The sequence below is a fragment of the Cynocephalus volans genome, chromosome 13, assembly GCF_027409185.1.
Source record: "Cynocephalus volans isolate mCynVol1 chromosome 13, mCynVol1.pri, whole genome shotgun sequence".
NCBI classification, from domain to species: Eukaryota; Metazoa; Chordata; class Mammalia; order Dermoptera; family Cynocephalidae; genus Cynocephalus; species Cynocephalus volans.
This window is the reverse complement of record NC_084472.1, coordinates 50,701,321-50,719,615: the sequence shown is the minus strand read 5'-3', so window position 1 is coordinate 50,719,615 and position 18,295 is coordinate 50,701,321. Positions and strand designations below refer to the sequence as shown.

At 35.8% G+C, this 18,295-nt stretch overlaps 2 protein-coding genes across 4 annotated transcripts in view; both read left to right on the top strand.

Annotated features, from left to right (window-relative positions):
* The window catches only part of TCF4 (transcription factor 4), a 341,982-nt gene that overhangs the window by 36,963 nt on the left and 286,724 nt on the right, over positions 1 to 18,295 (top strand). The window lies entirely within an intron of this gene.
* LOC134361528 (TSSK6-activating co-chaperone protein-like) lies at positions 2,267 to 2,669 on the top strand. Its single transcript, XM_063076476.1, is given in 2 exon segments — positions 2,267 to 2,401; positions 2,403 to 2,669. Coding segments are annotated over 2 exon segments (384 nt in total). The 5' UTR covers positions 2,267 to 2,284.

Genomic DNA, 18,295 nt, shown 5'->3' with positions numbered 1-18,295 from the left:
TTTTGCAAACTATTTAAGTTGCTGACCACAGCTAGGAGTCTGCCACCTAAATGAAGATTACCACCTAGATGGAGTGTAGTTTTCCTCTGGGATTCCCTTTCAGATTGTAAGAAAACAAAGCAATACATCCACATGGTCATCATTAAAATAAACTAAGTGCAATATGCCCAGCAGATCGTTTCACACATTTTCTATTTCAAGAAATTGGGATTCAAATCTTAACCTAAATTTTACATATTCACATTTTAAGCATCACTCAGACTTGTTCAGCTCACTGAGAAGAGGAAGAGGTTCATGTGAACACACAGAAACTTGTTTGGTTCTGGAAATGGGGAGGGGGGATTGGTGAGGTCACAGAATCTCTTTCAACTCCCTGATTGCATGGAAGAGAATATGAGTGCTGCGACATTTGTGGGAATTTAAACTCTATTCTAAGTGGATAAAACAGAGTTGTTATTTTATACCATCATCGTTGTTTTTATATATAACTGAATCATTGCACCAGTGGCAATTTGTTTCCTAAAGAGGTCTGGGATCAAAGCAGCAGGCCACAGAAAGAGGATTTTATTGCATTGTGTGTCAGTCTCTTTTGGCTGAACAGAATTTCCCTGGGCATAAGTGTACTCATACCTCTTTCAAATATCACATCCAAAGATGGCCTTGGAAATATTAAATTTTAGAAAATGTAAGCTTAGGCAAGCCTTTGTTAGGGAAGTTTGCACCTGTTGGTTTATTTACTTGTTTGTTTAATACCCTTTTAAGGAGCTGTTCTAATCCTTGAATTTTCTACACAATGGATATAAATAGATACCAATGGTGGTTATAACTGGCTAGCTATATAGCTATATATTGACTAGATCTGCAAGATGTCAAAACAACTAGAAATTTTAATAAATTGTGTCAAAAAAGTGACCAGTTCAGTCTAACCCATCAGGATATTTTATTGTAAATATAAGCATGAATTTCAGTTTGACAGAAATTGTATTCACAAAACAATTTATAGTATGACTTCAAGATGCATCCAGCCACAGCCTTTTAGGAATCCTGTCATAGAAAATTATCTTATGCCATCATATTTTAAAAAGACACAGCGATAACACTGAATAGGAATAGTGCAATTAAATTGAAGTGCATTTTTAGATGGGAGGGTAAGTCTGCCTTGCTTTAGCAAATAAGGTGTTTGAAGTTTAAAAACTGTTAAAGTGAATTTGTATTGTAGTAAAGCTCTGTTTTGAAGTACTGGTGATTCAACAGCTGTTGGGAATCTGTTTGGAATCGGCATGGAACTTTGGAGAATGTTTCTCCTCAGGAGCTGGAACTCAACCCTTGCTCAGCCCACACAATACAGGATCTGTGGTTTTCTTTCCCTGTTTCTTTTCCTCCACTTTCCCCTCTTCACTTATTCTGATTGATGGAAACACGTGCTGGTAGCTTTCCCTGACATTCTTTCCAAACACTGAAAGTATGAAATGTTACAGTGGTGCTATGTCTATTTTTGAAAGTAAGGCTGTTAATGTAAAGCCTGTGTTGATATATTGGGATGAATTATAATGGTGATATTATTACAGCCTTCAAAGCTGAAAATTTATTATTTTTCTCACCTACTTTTGGTTGCTGCTACTTGATCATTGGAACATGCTGTGCATCTGGTTAATTTTGGGGGACTTATTTGTAGACTCTCAAAAGTTAAACTTTATCCTTCTTTGTATCTACTTCAGGCCTCCTCCTGTTTTTGAAAGACAGATAGAAATGCAGTCTACCACAACTTGGCTGCTTCTTGTTTCCTAGTCACTCTTATTATTAATGCTTATTACAATGAATATATTTTTGAAAACATTGATTTATCATTGATTTTTCAAATATGGTAAAAATAATATCGTCTGTTGGAACTGCTTGTGATTCTTTTTTACCTTTAAATATTTAAGAGGTCTTGTTTCTATACCTACTTTTTCAAATGTTAAATGTCTTTATATGTAGAAGGTCATGTTGGACTTAAAAAGCCAACAGAAATCAATTACAAGCAATATGCAGCCCTGAATGGACCTCTTAAGTTATGGAAAAACACCTGTGAGTGAAATTATTTTTTGAAGTCTGTCTTGCTTGCTATCGCATACATTCTTTAGGGACAATGTCTCCTTTAATCATTGCTGTATACCTTGTTCCTGGCATGTTGTCTTGCACAGAGAAGTATTTAATTAGTATTCAATGAATGGGTGAATAAAAAAGTGAATGGGGCAGAAATTAAACACGGAGAGAACATGGCACCACACCTGTTTGTGTTCAGATGGAGCAGCACGCTAGTCTTTCTACTAACAGAAAAGTTCCAGCCAAAGAGGAAGGTGATGCTGTGCCTCTTTGTCCAGCAAAACCCTCCCCCAGCTATGTCAGTCTTCAATCAGGTTTCCCCACCAGCCACTTTTCTGAACATCCAGACAACAAAGCTGCCCTCAGGAGTTAACCACAAACCCAAGGAATGCCTAGGCCTCCTAGAATGTATGTATGCCTGTCTCCAGCTTCAGACCCAGCTTGCCCAACAACAGATGGCTATTTTGGAAAATTTACAGGCATCTGTGACACAACTGGCTTCTGGGAGGGAAAGCAAGAACTCTTCTCTCCCAGCCTTATCTCGTAATCTGTTGTTAAAACACCTGCCCCAATTCAGTAAATGAATTGTGGGACAGCAACAACAACGAAAGTGAATGGGATCACTCAGTGCTGATTTTAAGAGCAAAGATTTATTTCCTTGGTACCTGTTGCTAGATGAAAAGACAAAACTGCTTGTCATAAATGATGAAAAACTGCGTACATATGTGGATGTTGAGGAGAATTGTACGTATACATACACAATATTAATAATAGTTAATACGAGGTGGTACCTATGTGTCAGGCTCAGTTCCATGCATACTCCACATAGAAACTCATAATCTTTACAATCGTTTTGTTAGGTAGCAGATCCCTGTGTTACAGATGAGGAAGCTGAGGCACAAATAGGCTAAGTCACTAAGTCCTGGGGCTTTTATTTGGCTTAGCCACAATCTGAACGTGAGCGGTTTCTTTTTAGATCCCTTCTTGCAATCAACACTCTCTTCTCCCTCTAACAGTGTCAGGGTATTTCAAAAAGCACGTGAAAGTTTCATGTTGTCTTTTAATTCTATTTTTCCGTGAACTTTTTGAAGTACCCTCATACTCTTAAGTTTAAATGTTATTAAAGAGACTCTATCAGCTCTCTGAGTGCTGATCTTGTCATCTTTTGCTTGATCACACCAGTCTTCTGAGTTGACTTAACAGGTAGGTGTGTATGTTAGTTTCTCTGAAGTGTTAGATTATGGACCCTAGGGTGACAGGTGGATAATTTCTGCCTCATAAGGATTCAGCTACTTCTTTGAGGAATTTACTTACATCAGTGAGTCCACTTATTATTTTCTTACAGAACTTTATCCTCATTTGTGGTAGGTGTGCATAAAAATATGTAATGATCGGTATCTGACCCTGAGAACCTTACAGTTTGAAACCAGGGAGATAAACAGATAATTTATAGAAGAATGAAAACAGGTCCCCAGAAGAGAAAGCATAGAGTCTTGGAATTTTACTCTTGTGAAGGATGTTAAACATGATCTCATGTAAGCCTTGGCGAGGTAGGTTAGCAAAATCTTTAGAATCAGGGGAGTCCAACTCTAGAGTGAGTTATTTAACCTCTCTGTGATTTGGTTGCCTTTCCTTGAAAATGGGATAATAATAATAATAATACTCCACTTCTTAGTATGTTCTGAGGATTAAATGAGGGAGTAAACATACACGGAGTTCTTAAAACAGTTCCTTGCACACGGGAAGTGCATAAAAATATAATTGTTGAAGTTATTTTATGATCGAGGAAATTGAATCCCAGAGAAATTAAATTGCTTACTCGAGGTTAATCCAACAGAATTGTAAAGCAGGCCTCCACTTGACAAGATACATAATCTGTGCATTTACTTGGGATCCTGAATATATACTGAACTTTTTGTTGCCCTTCCTTTTTTTCTTCTGGGGAATACGTATTGGATGATTAAAAAAAAACCAGAAAACAAAACAAAAAAAACTGGCTATATGCCAGCATCATGGGAAGGGGGGGAAAAAACTTACCAGACTTTTCTTCCATACATAATCCAAATTTCAAATGTATTAATTTTGCCGAATGCCATGGCAACATACATATCTGTTTTTCAGTTCATGAAAGGTATTTTGGGAATTATCGGCTCGTGCATGCTGGAGCGTTTCGTCTTTCAGCTATAGAAATACACTGTGTATCCTCTTCATGTCGTGTTTGTGCTTCTATTCAAGATGAGAATAAAAGCAGTTAGTTCCTGGGCTGTAATATTCTTCAGTGAACGGTGGCTTTCTAAAACAGTCACACCTTGACTGAAATGCAAACTCTGCCGTATCATAAAAGATATTCTAATTACTGCATCTAGTTAAAAGGAGAATAAATCACAGGGAGATTATTTTAAGTGTCTTAAATATAATAAAAAAGAATAATGGACTTTGAACAGCTTGACAAGTTTGATGAATGCAGAATATGGCTGATTTCTGCTGCTTTCTAATGGAAAAGGAGAGCATTTTACTTCCTGGTATTTTGTCAAAGGAAATTTTTGTTAGGAATGATCAGAAGAAACCATATCTTTATTGAGCACTTGCCATGTACTAGGCATTAGCTAAGGCAGTACATTATCTCGTTTAATTCTGCCTAACCTTGTAGATAACATTAGCCCATTTTACATCTAAAAAAAACGAGGCTCAGAATTTAAATAACTTGCCTTCAGGTACAGAGCTGCTGAGTAGCATCTGGAATGCAGACCTATGTGCTCTGACTTGGAGCCAGCCCATGCCCTTCTCAGTTATTACTCTGTCCCCAATGTAATTGTAACGTAAATGCAAATTTAATTGTCTCTCTTGTCGCAGAGATTGTCATCCCCTTTAATTTAGAATGGTGTGTCCAAAAGAATTTAATTTCTTTGAACCTCTGTAAAATGGGAACATTCAGGTCACTGAGCATAAAAGGAGAAACTGTACAAACCTCTTTGCCTAGTGTTTGGCACATACTTGTTGAGGAGTGCTTGGGAGATTGTCTTTTTTAAGTATCACCAACTGACCAATGGTGTGTTCCCAACTGACTGTAACCTGAGAGTTTTAGGTTGTGTTTAATTAATGAGATCTTTAATTGTGTCTATAAATTCAAAATTATATCCGTTGAGTTTCTCTAAATGCATTTTATGGATTAAAATGGTGATAGAGTTGCTGAAAAGTATTGTGAGTTTTCCATTGGATTTGTCTTTATAAATATATAAAAATGTGTTTAATTAGTGTGGGCATGGTCGTAGTGCTATTGTGGCAGTGTGTGTGTATATATATGTGTGTGTTGGTCATCACTATATCTGTAGGACGGTAAACATGTAAATGGTGGAAAATTAAATCAGAAGCAAGTCTCTTATTTTTGGATTATGTTGTCTCTATAAAAGAATGTTATTACTGGTAAGTATTTTGCGAATTTTTTAATCCGTGTAGTAAGTAAGAAACCTATTGTTTTGGCTGACTACCGCACTTATTTGTATCTCTTTTATAGTATATTTTGGATGTGAGTTTGTAGATTCTTTTTCTTAAATATGCAAATGAAGTACAAGAAAAGTTAATTCTAAGTACATAAAATACAAAGATTCTGTTACTGCAACCCCTTGGCACTGTGAAAAAGATAGGTGTTTTAAATAAGAGTCAAGCAAATTAACTTTTAGGATTCTATGTGGATATATGACTCTATTCATATTTAGCATTCAGTTGATGGCATTATGGAAACTATGCTCATGGAAATTCACAGAAACAAAGAAACTCTTTGCTGCCATATTCACAGACTTCTAGTATTTCTTTCTCAAATCTCTTTTGAAGTAAGGAATACTGTAAAATCATATATTCTTGTTAACATTTTTAAACCTAATTTTCAAACTTTCACATTTATAGATATGCACAATTACTGGACTTTCTCTTTCCTCATGTTCAAATATAAAATCTTACAGAATTCTCTACTAACTATCAACACATTCATTCTATTATATTCAGAGTTTTTATTTGTTAGTGTCGTGGTAGTGAATATAAATCCAGATTATCAGTGGTCTTAGTTGTTCTTAGTCAAGTGCAGGTGGAAAAGTATGAGTGTCATTACCTAATGGTTTTTCTAACTATGTTAAATAATGTCATATCCTCTCTTCCTTTGACATGTTGAATCAGCTGAAGAGATAAATAAGGACAGAAGGGCTAAGTGTAGCTTCATAATCAGGGATAACATGTTATGATCCATCTTGATCCAATAAGCAGATGAATTTTTTCACAATTGCATTATTTTGCAAGTGAGGATACTATTAGTTTTGTAGCAAAGGTGCTGGTTCATAAGCTTGTCTTTCTTGATCTTTTATAACCAAATTGTTATTGTAAATTATATAACTACTTACTCTGAAAAATTTACATTCGTAGCTAGTTTGTATCTGAGAAATATGCTTCGAATATATATGTGCAAGAATTTAAGGCTCAGATTTAATAATGGGCCAGAATCTAATATGGTATCATTAAAATTATTTTTAAGAAAAAAATTAATGTTGAGAATTTTCAGTTCAGATACAGAATAAAAAAACGTTTTTCCTATACAGTATACTTCTAGGTATCTGTGTTTTTAAATATTTTGTGGCTACCACATCAAAGTGAGGTCATGATTTCCTAATTTATAGTGATTCTGATCAAATTAGCTGAACTAGGATAAAATAGTAAAAAGAATCCTTCTAAAATTGTGATTACTACATTAAAAATGCGATTTGCAATGTAAAATGCCATATAAAGGTTAAATGCTGTTAAAGATTATAATGTGTACAATGAAAAGAGAAAGAGCATCTAAGAGGAATTTATCTCTTCATAGAAAGCAAGGGGGAATCTCTGCATTGTCATTATTACTCACTTGGTAGTATTTTCTAATTCAGTGGTCTTCAAATAGTGTATCATGGAATGCACTACACGGAAGAGATACGTGTCTTACATACTTGGGAACTGAATGAATGTGTTGTTAGTAGCTGAAGTAATAAATAAACGCAGTTGCCTCAGCAATGGTGAAGGTCTTGTTTTTAAAATATATTTTTGTTTTGCTGTATTCTATTTTTCTGTTAAATAATATGAACAAAATCAATATGGGATGTATTTAGTCTTTTAAAGGAATAATCAATGACTGGCTTTTTGAAGTGGACGGGATAAAGTCCTGTGGACAAAGAAGAAATCTTAAAAGACCAGCAGCACTAGGGTATTGACAAAATAGATGTTTGTAAAAGAGATGTTCCCTTCCCTTTGCTTTCTCACTTGTGAGATTTTTATATATCTCAGTCGTGACGCTTGTGTGATAGGGACTTATTTGTTGACTACATGCAGCTACCTGGCTATTTGAAGAATAGTAAATTCACGTGCAAGGAATTTCTCTAACTTGTTGCAAATGTGTGATAATAAATAATGGTTTCTATAATTCCTCAGAAATTGTGATTAACTGTTGATTAGGCAAACTAGGAGAGTGGTATCAGATTATACAACATGCAAAAAATATCAATTATATTTCTCAGTGATGAAAACCTGCAAATAAGTAAAGATGTTTGTAAGCAGTTAAAATAGATGTCATCAAGTTTATGTGTTAAATTTAATTGTATTGGGCAGATATTGAGCATTCATTTATTCATATATTAGATAAAATGTCCTAATTAGTGAAAAATTTTTTCTGTTCTTTGTTTTAAGATGTTCTCTTTGTTTTGGGGATTCTGCAGATTTCCCTTGATAAGTCTACATCTATTTATAAATATTACTTATTTTGCTTCTTCAGTGTGCTGACTTCATATCTTTCAAAAATTCTGAAAACTTCTCAACTGATGTTTTGTATATTGTCTTTTTCTTATTCTTCTATATTTCCTTTATGAAACTCCTCTTAGAAGATTTTGGAAACTTTTCATTCTGTATAAGTAGATATAAATATGTATCTATGTAAATAGATATAAATATATATCTATGTAAATAGATAATTATATATATAGATATAATCTATACAGATAGATATATAAAGTCCCTTTATTTTGTATTTTCTGTCTTTTTTACTTCTCTGCTTCATCTACTAGAATATAAGCTCTATGAGGACCAAAGTCTTTGTTTTTTGTTCAATAATATATACTAAGTGTTTGTAAGAGTGACTCGGAACAGATGCATAATGCACAATGGAAATATTTGTTGAATGAATAATTTATGTATAATTTTTTTGATCTATTTTTTTACCTAAATTAACTTTCATTGTGTCTAATCTGTTGTTTAAGCCCAGTTCTGTGTTTCTAATTTCAGTGAATATATTTTTAATATATTTATGTTCTATTTGGGTCCGTTTCAAACATGTCCTTTCCTTAAGATTTCTATTCTTTTGTCTTTTTTTAACATTTTAGATAGTCATTTTTTTTGTCTCTTTCAAATTATTCTATGTGTCAAGATCTTGGGGGTGCTAATCCTCTTTTTTGAGTCCACTGACTTGTGCACAGTGGACAAGTTAGTGTGCGTTTGTAATTTTTCATTGTGAGCTTATCTTCATTCTTCAGTGTTTGTTATCTGTGGAAGTTCCATGTGCTCTGGGTTTTGGGACAATTCTTACAAAGTGCTTTCTGCCAGTTTGTCAGGAATTTCACTGCTCTGGCATTATGTTTTACATTGATTTTATGGCTCAGGGTTCCTAAACTATGCAAATAATACAAATTTAGATTCTGCAACTGCATATGAAAAAGGTTTAAGGGGTTGATTACTCATAAGTAACTTTTTCTTTGCCCACCAGAGCCTTCACTAGACCATGTTTCCTTGCCACGTCTCTGAATTAGTGACATCAGTCAGTAGGCTTTCCAAAATCCTGGCTTTTTGCAGGGGTCTTAGGACCTGTCACTCTGTGACTCTGAAGAAATCTTTAAAAATTTTCCTACTGTGTAACTTCTTGGCACAAGCCCCAACTATGGTGTTAGGTGTTATGTTCAGACTTCTTTGTTAACACGTTTTAAATATATTCAAATAGTAAAAGTCAATATTAATCTATTTAAAAAGAGGGCCTTCAAAAAGTCCTAGTCTTATTGGATAGGAAAATATCCCCAACCACTTAAGAAAGTCTGGGTGCAGCATGATCAAGACTTATTTAGTTTGTCTTCTAGAGGGAACTAATGGTTTATACTTTTAGAGCTGCATTCAAGATTATTGTGGCTGGGCTGAAAAACCCTCAAGAATGCATTTCACATTGATTTTATTGTAGACATCTGTGAGGCAAAGCGGAGGCAAATGATAGCACACTCATTTACCAGTAATGCAAATCAAATATGCTCGTGGCAACAAAATCACTCCTGACACTTTTGCCCTTTCTTCTCTTGTTTTGAACTAAAGACATATATATGAACTCTAAATCCAGGCTAATAAAGGAGGGCCGACTACTGGGATAACCATCTTATTTGAGTAACTCACCATTTTCTATAGGAGCAGCAGATACTCCTGAATTAAAAATCGATTTATCGCTCCTGGCTACTGAAGTCCCATAGGAGCCTGGGAGGGGAATTGGGGCTACTTATATAGGACGGGCTTAGACTTCCATAATCTGTCCTGTGAGTGACAAAATGCCCACCAACTCTTCCACAAACAGCTTCTGAATTATGAAAACTTTTTTAGTTCTTAAGATCCTTCACCACTGCAACTAACATTAATGCCCCCTCCTCAACACACATATACACACATACGTGCACACATACTGTATTCTATTTTCTAGGCATGAGAATCTCCTATTATTAACAGTGTACAATTCAAAAATATAGGCAAAAGGGGAAGAAAACAGTTGAGAAAGGAAGCTACTGTGGCCAGCATGCTAGAACGCTTGTTTTCAGGTTTTGCAAATATTGAGACAATAATAGTTGGTTTTTCCCTAAAGGCTTTCCAGCTGGAAACTGGAAGTACTTTTAAAGTGTGATGGGAGACACAAAGAAAGAATGTTCTTTGTCTAAAATTTATTCAGTTGTACCAGCAATAAAACTGATAATGTACTCTCCCCAAATTTTATGATATTATTTATTTATTTATTTAATTTATTGCTTATGTCCTCAGTCTTTAGAAATCTGTCTTGTGGTCGTTGTGATAATTTGGTTTGAATAGAGCATTGTCACAATGTCTTATATGTTGGGGTGGCATTCTAATAACCATAAGTTTTGTATTTTCTGATTCTTTCTGAATAATTCTTTGTGTTGATCGCAGTTACACTCTTGCAGAGTCACTAGTTTTTGAAGTCTTCATGTGTTTAGGGTGGCACTAGGTTAGTGTAATTATATTAACTGTAATTCTGTTCTTTTGTAGATTTGTTCCTATAGAGCTATGCTTTTATGGTCTGAAGCTGAAAGAGGTTTTGAAAGCTCATTGACCCCCACCCCCCATACTGTTTTTAAATATTAGCACCTATTTGAATATTGGAGGAATTGAACTTTTAGAACTTTCAAGAGTAATTTTTTCTATACTTTACAGTAGGAGAAAACTGACTTATTCATAGTTTAAATGTTCTCTGGAGGTGTCCTTGAAGATTATGATATGAAAAACAACAAAATGTTAGGATTGGTTTTATTTCTATTTATTTTCTAATGAGGGCTCTAAAACTTTGAAGTCTAGGGACCGTTAGAAACATGAATAATGAAAGATAATACAACTTTAGTTATTTTATATCGGAGCCAGACTAGTCTGCTAAAAAGTATGAAGTACAGTTATGTAAAATATATTTTAGATTGAGAAAGTAGAAACACATTTTTTAAAAAAACAAAAGCTTTACTAAGATCCTTTTATGGATTTACTGGTTTGTTCTTATTTGTCATTGGACCGTTTCCAGATGTAAAATATTACTTTCTTGAAATTGCTGTACAGTTTACTATCAAGACCAGGTGCATGTTGGTTTACAGGCATTTTACTTCTGATTTTTAATGCTGAAACTCATAGAATGCCTTGAACTGATAATTTGTTTAACTCTCTACCTACTAATTGGACCAATGCACAACTTTGTATTTTTATCTCTTTTCTATTCCACATTTTATTTCAGCTTCAATTAGTGTGTGCCTTTAGCAAAAAGGAGATGATTTTGCTCTCTATTTTAGGATTTGCCTCCAAGAAAAAAAAATATTTTATTACCACTTTTCTCAATTGATCTAGTAGAGTTCACAGACAATGAAAAGAATAAGAAAACTAATTTTTAAGGTTTGGTAGTATTGTAATTTTCTTCCTTCCTTGTAATAATCAGAAAAAGAATTTGTACTACTTTTGTTTCTAACATGGCAGTTCTGAAAATCTGTGCTTACATATTTTCCTTCCCTTTTCTGCTGCTATACTTAACTAAAACAAGAGTGTCCTCTATGGCTTTTCCTCCTCATTTTAGTGCAGAATTTGAATTCATCAGAGACTGCTAAGGTTTTCCCACCTTTACAATTTATGGCAGAACCTTTTATCTTTGTATGCTGAGGCCACCATAAGAGTTTGCTGACTTAACACCAGTAGAGACCCCACTGAAGTCGATCACAAACCCTGAAGTGACTTATATTGAGACTATTCGTAGCAGATTAGCAGGGAAACAATTTCTCACGAGCGTCACTGGTAGCCTCCGTGGCGATTATAAGCACGATGTTAGCTGTGGTGAGCTCCCTCATGAGGAATTGTGAAAGGACACAAGAAAAGGAACCAAACCCTCTGTTTTCTCATCTGCACAGTGATGACGAGAATTCCTTGTGCACATCGGTTGTGAGAAACGAGATATGCTAGATTGGGTATACAGTAGGTGCTCACTGTTCGTTTTTTTTCATTCATTTACCGCTGTGTCTCATGTTGAGGTGCTCATAGTAATGTAATGAAATACAAAGTAACATCATGATGTTTTAAAAACTACAGATATGGTAGATTTCACAGACTTGAAAAGGGGCTTTTAAAACTGAAATTTGAATTTCATCTGCGAAAAGTCCTGATTTGCTTGCACAAAGAGCTTGGCAGATGCTGACAAGGAAATAAGGCAACTCCTAAGTCCCAGCTCCTACCCTGCGTTGTCATACTCTGTCCAACAGTGCAGAAGTCTGGGTGGACATTCCAGTGGTTAGAAATCTAAGCTTCCTCTTTCTGCGAGTGGAGAGTAGGATGAGGAGCAACTGACCAGGAAGAGGAGGGCCTTAGAGCACCTTGCCAAGTCTCCCATCCCTTCTGTAGACACACTGCCACTTCCTCAGTTTTGTGTCCCCTCCCCACTAATGCAGCCACAGTACCCTTTACTTGCTGTATTTTTCTTCATGGTACTTACTTATCTACTTGACCCATTTGTGTATTTGTTTATTGTGTGTTTCTGACCTTCCTCTCCCACCCGGCATGTAAGTTCCATGAGGGTCCTGTCTTAAGTGTTACTGAACCCTCAGTGCCTGGCAGAGAGTGGGTGCTCAGCAAATATTGTCTTAAAAGAAAGAACAAAGCAAGGGAAAGAGAGATGAGAGATTGAGAAGAAAAGGAACATAGATGAGGAATACTGAAACAGTGATGAAAAAAGCAGTCTGATACCTCATTTGGGCACCAGAAAATGTATATCAGGGCATATCAGAAAAAGATCAGTACCAACGGGATTTTATTAATCGTCATTTAAAAAAATTATGCTTGTACTGTTGGAAGGAGCCTAGACATTGTTACATGAAAACTCATACTTACATTTTTGCTAAATGTTTCCTTGTGAAAAAGTCAATAAGGGTTGCAGAAGGTCTAGGAAACTAATCTTTGAAGATAATTTCTCATGAATTTTCAGCTCAGACTTGCAGCTTTTTGGGGGGCTGAGGCTGTGAGACGATCTTGAGAGCAGCTGGAGAGGCTCTAATGAGGTCCAGCTGTGTGCCCAGAGAACGTACCCTCTCAGACTAACATTAACCAGGTAGACCCTGCCCTGCCTGGTTTCCTCTGGGCTTTATAAGTCCCTGTGGTCTGTTGCATTGATCTTGCATTTTCAGGTTTTATAGCAGTTCTAAACATGTGAGGGTACATATTTGCTCTTTGATGTGCCCTTTGATAGAAGCCAGAGTACTTTACCTGTGCCTGCGTTTAATAATGATGGGGGGGTCACATGCCTGCAGCAGTGCGCTCCCTAGGAGGCTGGTTTTGTGTGCAGCTTTTATTAGGGTTGTTGATTGGCAGACTTTAATCAGGGTGTTTCTTGTTTTTTTCTTTTTTTTTTGAACATGAAGTATATTAAGGGTTGTTAGACAGGTAGTGTTTTGTTTTGTTTTTAACCACATTTTGTTCCATCGTTACACTTGATAGAAAGGAGGTAGGATGAGAAAACACTGGGGACACAAAGTGGCAATACTTATATAACTATATGGTATTTGTGATTTTTCATGTTTCCATTTTTTAATCTTTACCTACATCCCTATAAGAAGGCAGCTATTGTATCCCCATGTTATAGATGGAGGAGTTAAGGCACATGGATTTTGGAGACATGCTCACTGGTTAGTGTGGATGGAATTAAATTGTAATTCAGAACTCTTACCACTGGATATGTGAAAAATACAAGGCAATCAAGGCATTTCTATGGATTCTTTCAGTGAGTAAGGAGACATGGTTGCCTTTTCAGAGTAGAACTCAGTGCATATCAATGGAATCATAGAATGTTAAGATTAGAAGGGCCTTTAATGGGTTTGTCCTTTAAGCCGGGGCTTCTCCAAAGTTTGCAATGTGCGTGACTTTCCTGTGCTTGGGCATCTCCACTGTTTATATTCTAAAATATCAAACTGTGAGAAAATTGGTATTCGAGGTGGTCACATTATGGCTTTCTATCTTTTTTTTTGTTTTTTCGTTTTTGATTTTCGTTGGCCACTAGTCCTTAAAGAGAAATTAACTCCCTTGTGTTCTCACTATAAGGTGGAAGGGATTGGTTTGGAAGACCACTAAGGATCTCCCCCACCCCATAGCCTTTTAGAAGCTGGTATGACTTGGCAGATGGCACCTGAGGTTTAGGATCAGAGACCTAGCCATAGCATCTTGGGGATGATGATGTCATGGTGATGATTATTAACTCCTTAATTCATCTTTAATCACGTCATCAGAACTGGCAGTTATCTGTTGAACACTTACTTCATGAAATGCAAGTTAGATAATTCCTTTTTGAAAATAATAGGTAGGTATAAGGTGTGTAGACCTTATGTGGCTAAAAATGACCCACTTCCCTGTGTTTATCCCTAATTAACTTCCTTATTTGTTTGAATTCATTAATGGGAATAAATCCAACTTTAAAGTCATTCATTGGTGGCAAACCCTAACTATTCAATAAAATACAAATTTGGAACATTTGCATCCTAAGCAAGTTTTGTGTTTTAGATAGCTGTTTTTAGATTTAACCAGGGAGTATGAATAAAAATTTCTTTTCTAAACAGATATGGCACATTATCTTCATTATGTTTGAGCGTAGAATTGATTGGTCATGGCTGATGTTTATCAGACTAAGCAAAGTGTGCCTGTATTAGTTCTCTCAAGAGCATTTTTATTCTTAAACACTAATGAACGCCATAGTAAATCTCGGAAAGTAGAACACACTCAAGCACAATTCATGATTTTGTAGGCTTTATTGATATCCTGAGCTGTCCAGTGAGGACTGGAATCATTCACATAATGGAAAGCAGAGCACAGATACCATTTATTAATTTGTCGATTATTGATCACAGTTAGTAAGTTGGATATTAAGTGATACATTGCTGCTTTACAAAATAGTGGCCATTATCAGTAGTAAAATTATCCTAATATGTTCACGCATGATTTATATGTATATATATTTATGTTTACAAGTATGTATATATATGTATGTATTTCCCTCTGCATATAGTAAAACTGTGACTTTGTGAGCCTCATTCCGTTTTGCTACCTTTGTTGGGACCCAAAGTAACTTTTAGTTGTTCTCCTTCGTTCTCTACTGATTCACTCCTTTTTCTCTGACAATCATAGTGGTAAACACTAGGAATATAAAGATTAATAATACATAGGCTCTGCCTCAGGGCTGGAAGCAAATACTTATTATCCAGCATGATGAGTGTTAGAAGAGACTTATGTAGAAGATGCTCTGGTAACTCAGAAAATGCCTACCCTGCCTCAGGAAAGCAGCTCAAAAAAGTTTACCGGGGAGTATTATTTGCAATCTAATGGTAGTTTCATAGAATGTCTCTTTTAAGAGGGCCCTTTCCCTATGTTTTTAAAAAATTGATTATAATTTCTTTGCACTCTGTCAAAAATATTTGCTGTTAATTTTGAACACTTTTTCCTGTGAGTATTTTTTTTAAAGTGGCTATCTTTTTCATTTTGTTTGTTTCCTCCTGGCTTTTCAATATATTTTAAAAATATTTTATCCATATTTAATTTTTGCAGCTTTTAAAAAACTTTCCAAGCAGTCATCTCCTGACCCTTTCCCCCCGTCTTCGCTATTTCTCCCCCTCTCAGGGCCACCTCCCCTTCTCTGGACCCCCCGCATAATGCTATTCCTTTACAGTCCAGCCATCTGCCTGTCTCAGCCTCTTCTTCACTCTCTCTGTTTCTTCTATATAGATTTCCCCATATGTCTGCTTCTTCCTTTATCCACAAGTCCAGACACTCCTCTATAGCTTGCTTACCACCCCATCCTGGTGTCCCGTCTGTTCATAAATAAGTCTTTCATCCACGTCGGCTCCCCAACCCCCACTCTTTCTAAAACGAGTGTGCACATAAACCTGAAGTGCACGGAGCCAACATGCACAGCGTATTTGATTCAGAATAGACTTTCTCTTCCCATCACCTGTTTTATTCCCCCATTTTTCGTTGCCTGCCTGCTTTGTACAGATCTCCACAATTTCCACTTCATTTTTGTAACATACTGGATGCAAAGATATTTAACATCCTCATGATAAAGTTTTTGCCTCTTATTGGCAGGCCATTTTACCCTAACTGGTTACTCATTCTTGTGCTGCCTAGTGGTTGCTATTCTTGGAGTAGTCAGGTTGGAACCTTTTGTTCTTTAGAAATTAATGTAATATCTCAGAAACAGCAGTCTCTTGCCTGGGTGCTTGGCAACCCCGAGACTCTGTGGATTGGTTGTTTGGGAAGCCTGAGTTATAGGATATGTGCCATGAAACGAGTGTTAACAGAATAACCTGCAGAAATGGCAGTGTTGAGGGCTGTGGAATGTTCTAGATACTTAAAATGTGTGTCCTCCTAGCTTCCTGTGCTGATAGCAGTCTCTCTTCTCTCTTTTTGAGAGTAAACATTGGCAATTTACTTCCCCTTAGAAAAGGTGTTAGTGTTTTTTCTTTCCTAATGTCAGTGATATTCTATTCACAGAGTCCCTGCAGAGATTTAGCTCAGCAGGAAGCAAATCTAGGTGAGAGTGCCTTGAAAATTGATCTAAAACAAATAAAGGCCAACTATATTATTTCTTTTATTTTAAAAAGAAATCTGAGGTATAACTAAATGGATTATGTGGTATAAATAGAAGTTTTAATACTACTACTTCTACTACTTCTACTACTACTAACACTACTAAGTTTTGCCATGGATAGGATCCCATTCATTTCTATTTCTCTATCTCTATTATCTCTCACACTATCTTTCTGACTGTAGAGAATGAAAACAAATCAGAAAGAAGAAAATGATTCACACTACATTTTTTTTTTTTTTTTTTTTTGTCGTTTTTTCGTGACCGGCACTCAGCCAGTGAGTGCACTGGTCAGTCCTATATAGGATCCGAACCCGCGGCGGGAGCGGCGGGAGCGTCGCCGCGCTCCCAGCGCAGCACTCTACCAAGTGCGCCACGGGCTCGGCCCACACACTACATTTTTAAAAGGTAGAATGTCAGGGTAAAAATGAAAGGTAGAATGTTGTCTCCTGAGATGCTGAGAAAATCTGAACTCTGTAGCTTTCCTAGAGTCCTTAGAGAGCTAAATATTTTACCAATGCCAAAATGAAAATGTCTTTAAAGAATGAGGCATTTAGTTTTAAGTCCCTCATACTTTTCTAAAAAGAGGGTTTTTTGTTTATATTTAAGAATGAGATTTTATTGCAACAAGGACATCAGAATAAAAAAAAGGATATGTAAAAAATGGAAAAGATGCTGAAAACAATAACAAACATCACATATTACTGATTAAGATTCTTTTTGCAACTTCAAGTTAGTTAATAATGAGGACATAATAAATTTCTTGGGAAAATTTAGTTTAGCGTCAGTTTTCCTTTAACGCCACGGGTGCTATAGCCAGTTGTATGTAATATTTTTGCTGTTGTTAAATTTCTTTGGATTCTGATCATTAGATGAGCACAGATCCAAATTTGTGGCTTACATATATTTTTACTTTTACACCTTGTAAAAAATGTGCTTTTAGTACATCTTAGATACAGGAAGGTTTTTAAAAAATCACCAATAATTTAAGAGTATTTGTTGTTCATGAACAAAATTCCATTGCAGAGTATTTCTAGATTTTGTTGACTGTACAAGTGTATGGTATACTGCAGATATCTTTGGGATGTGCACTGGATGTGAATGGATTGGATTATGGTGATGTTTCTGAATGTGTTTAAGTAATAGAAGATCGAAGTTCTAAAGTACATTTTTATTAAATAAAATCGATTTTCCTACTCACACCAAATTACTTACCAAACATTAGATACCCAATGTGTTAGTGAATAGCCATCCTCCAAAGCATTTATTCTTAAAGTGTACATAGAATATCATGCATCTTACAGATCATAGAGAAAACATTTCCCTGTTCTTGGAGTGGTAGGAGAAATAGCAGTTTTGCGTGACAGATTTTTCAACTTTAACCCTCTTGCTGTCTGCTAATTGGAATCACATGGTCACACACTTTCATTTTCTTTGAGATATGAATTTCCAAAGATTCAGCAAAACAGTTTCAAGGTTACCTTCAACCAGGTACAAAGATCTTAGCTCTTGCTTCTTCGTGTTTTCTCCCAAATTGGCCGCAGTCTGTGGGAGCGTAATTAGTTCAGGCTCAGTGCAGTTGGTTTACACTAAGGGTGTGTCTCTACTTAACATCTTTTATAACAGAAAGTATGTTTTTGACCACTTTTCACAGCTTTTTTTTTTTCTGTTTACCAGTTTTAATTTTATCTTCGCAATTGGAAATCATGGGGGAGGTCAATCTAAAAAAATTCTTAGATTTTAAAGTTGGATACTCATCTGCTTCCTAAAAAGAACTCCGCTTCAATAACTTATTTC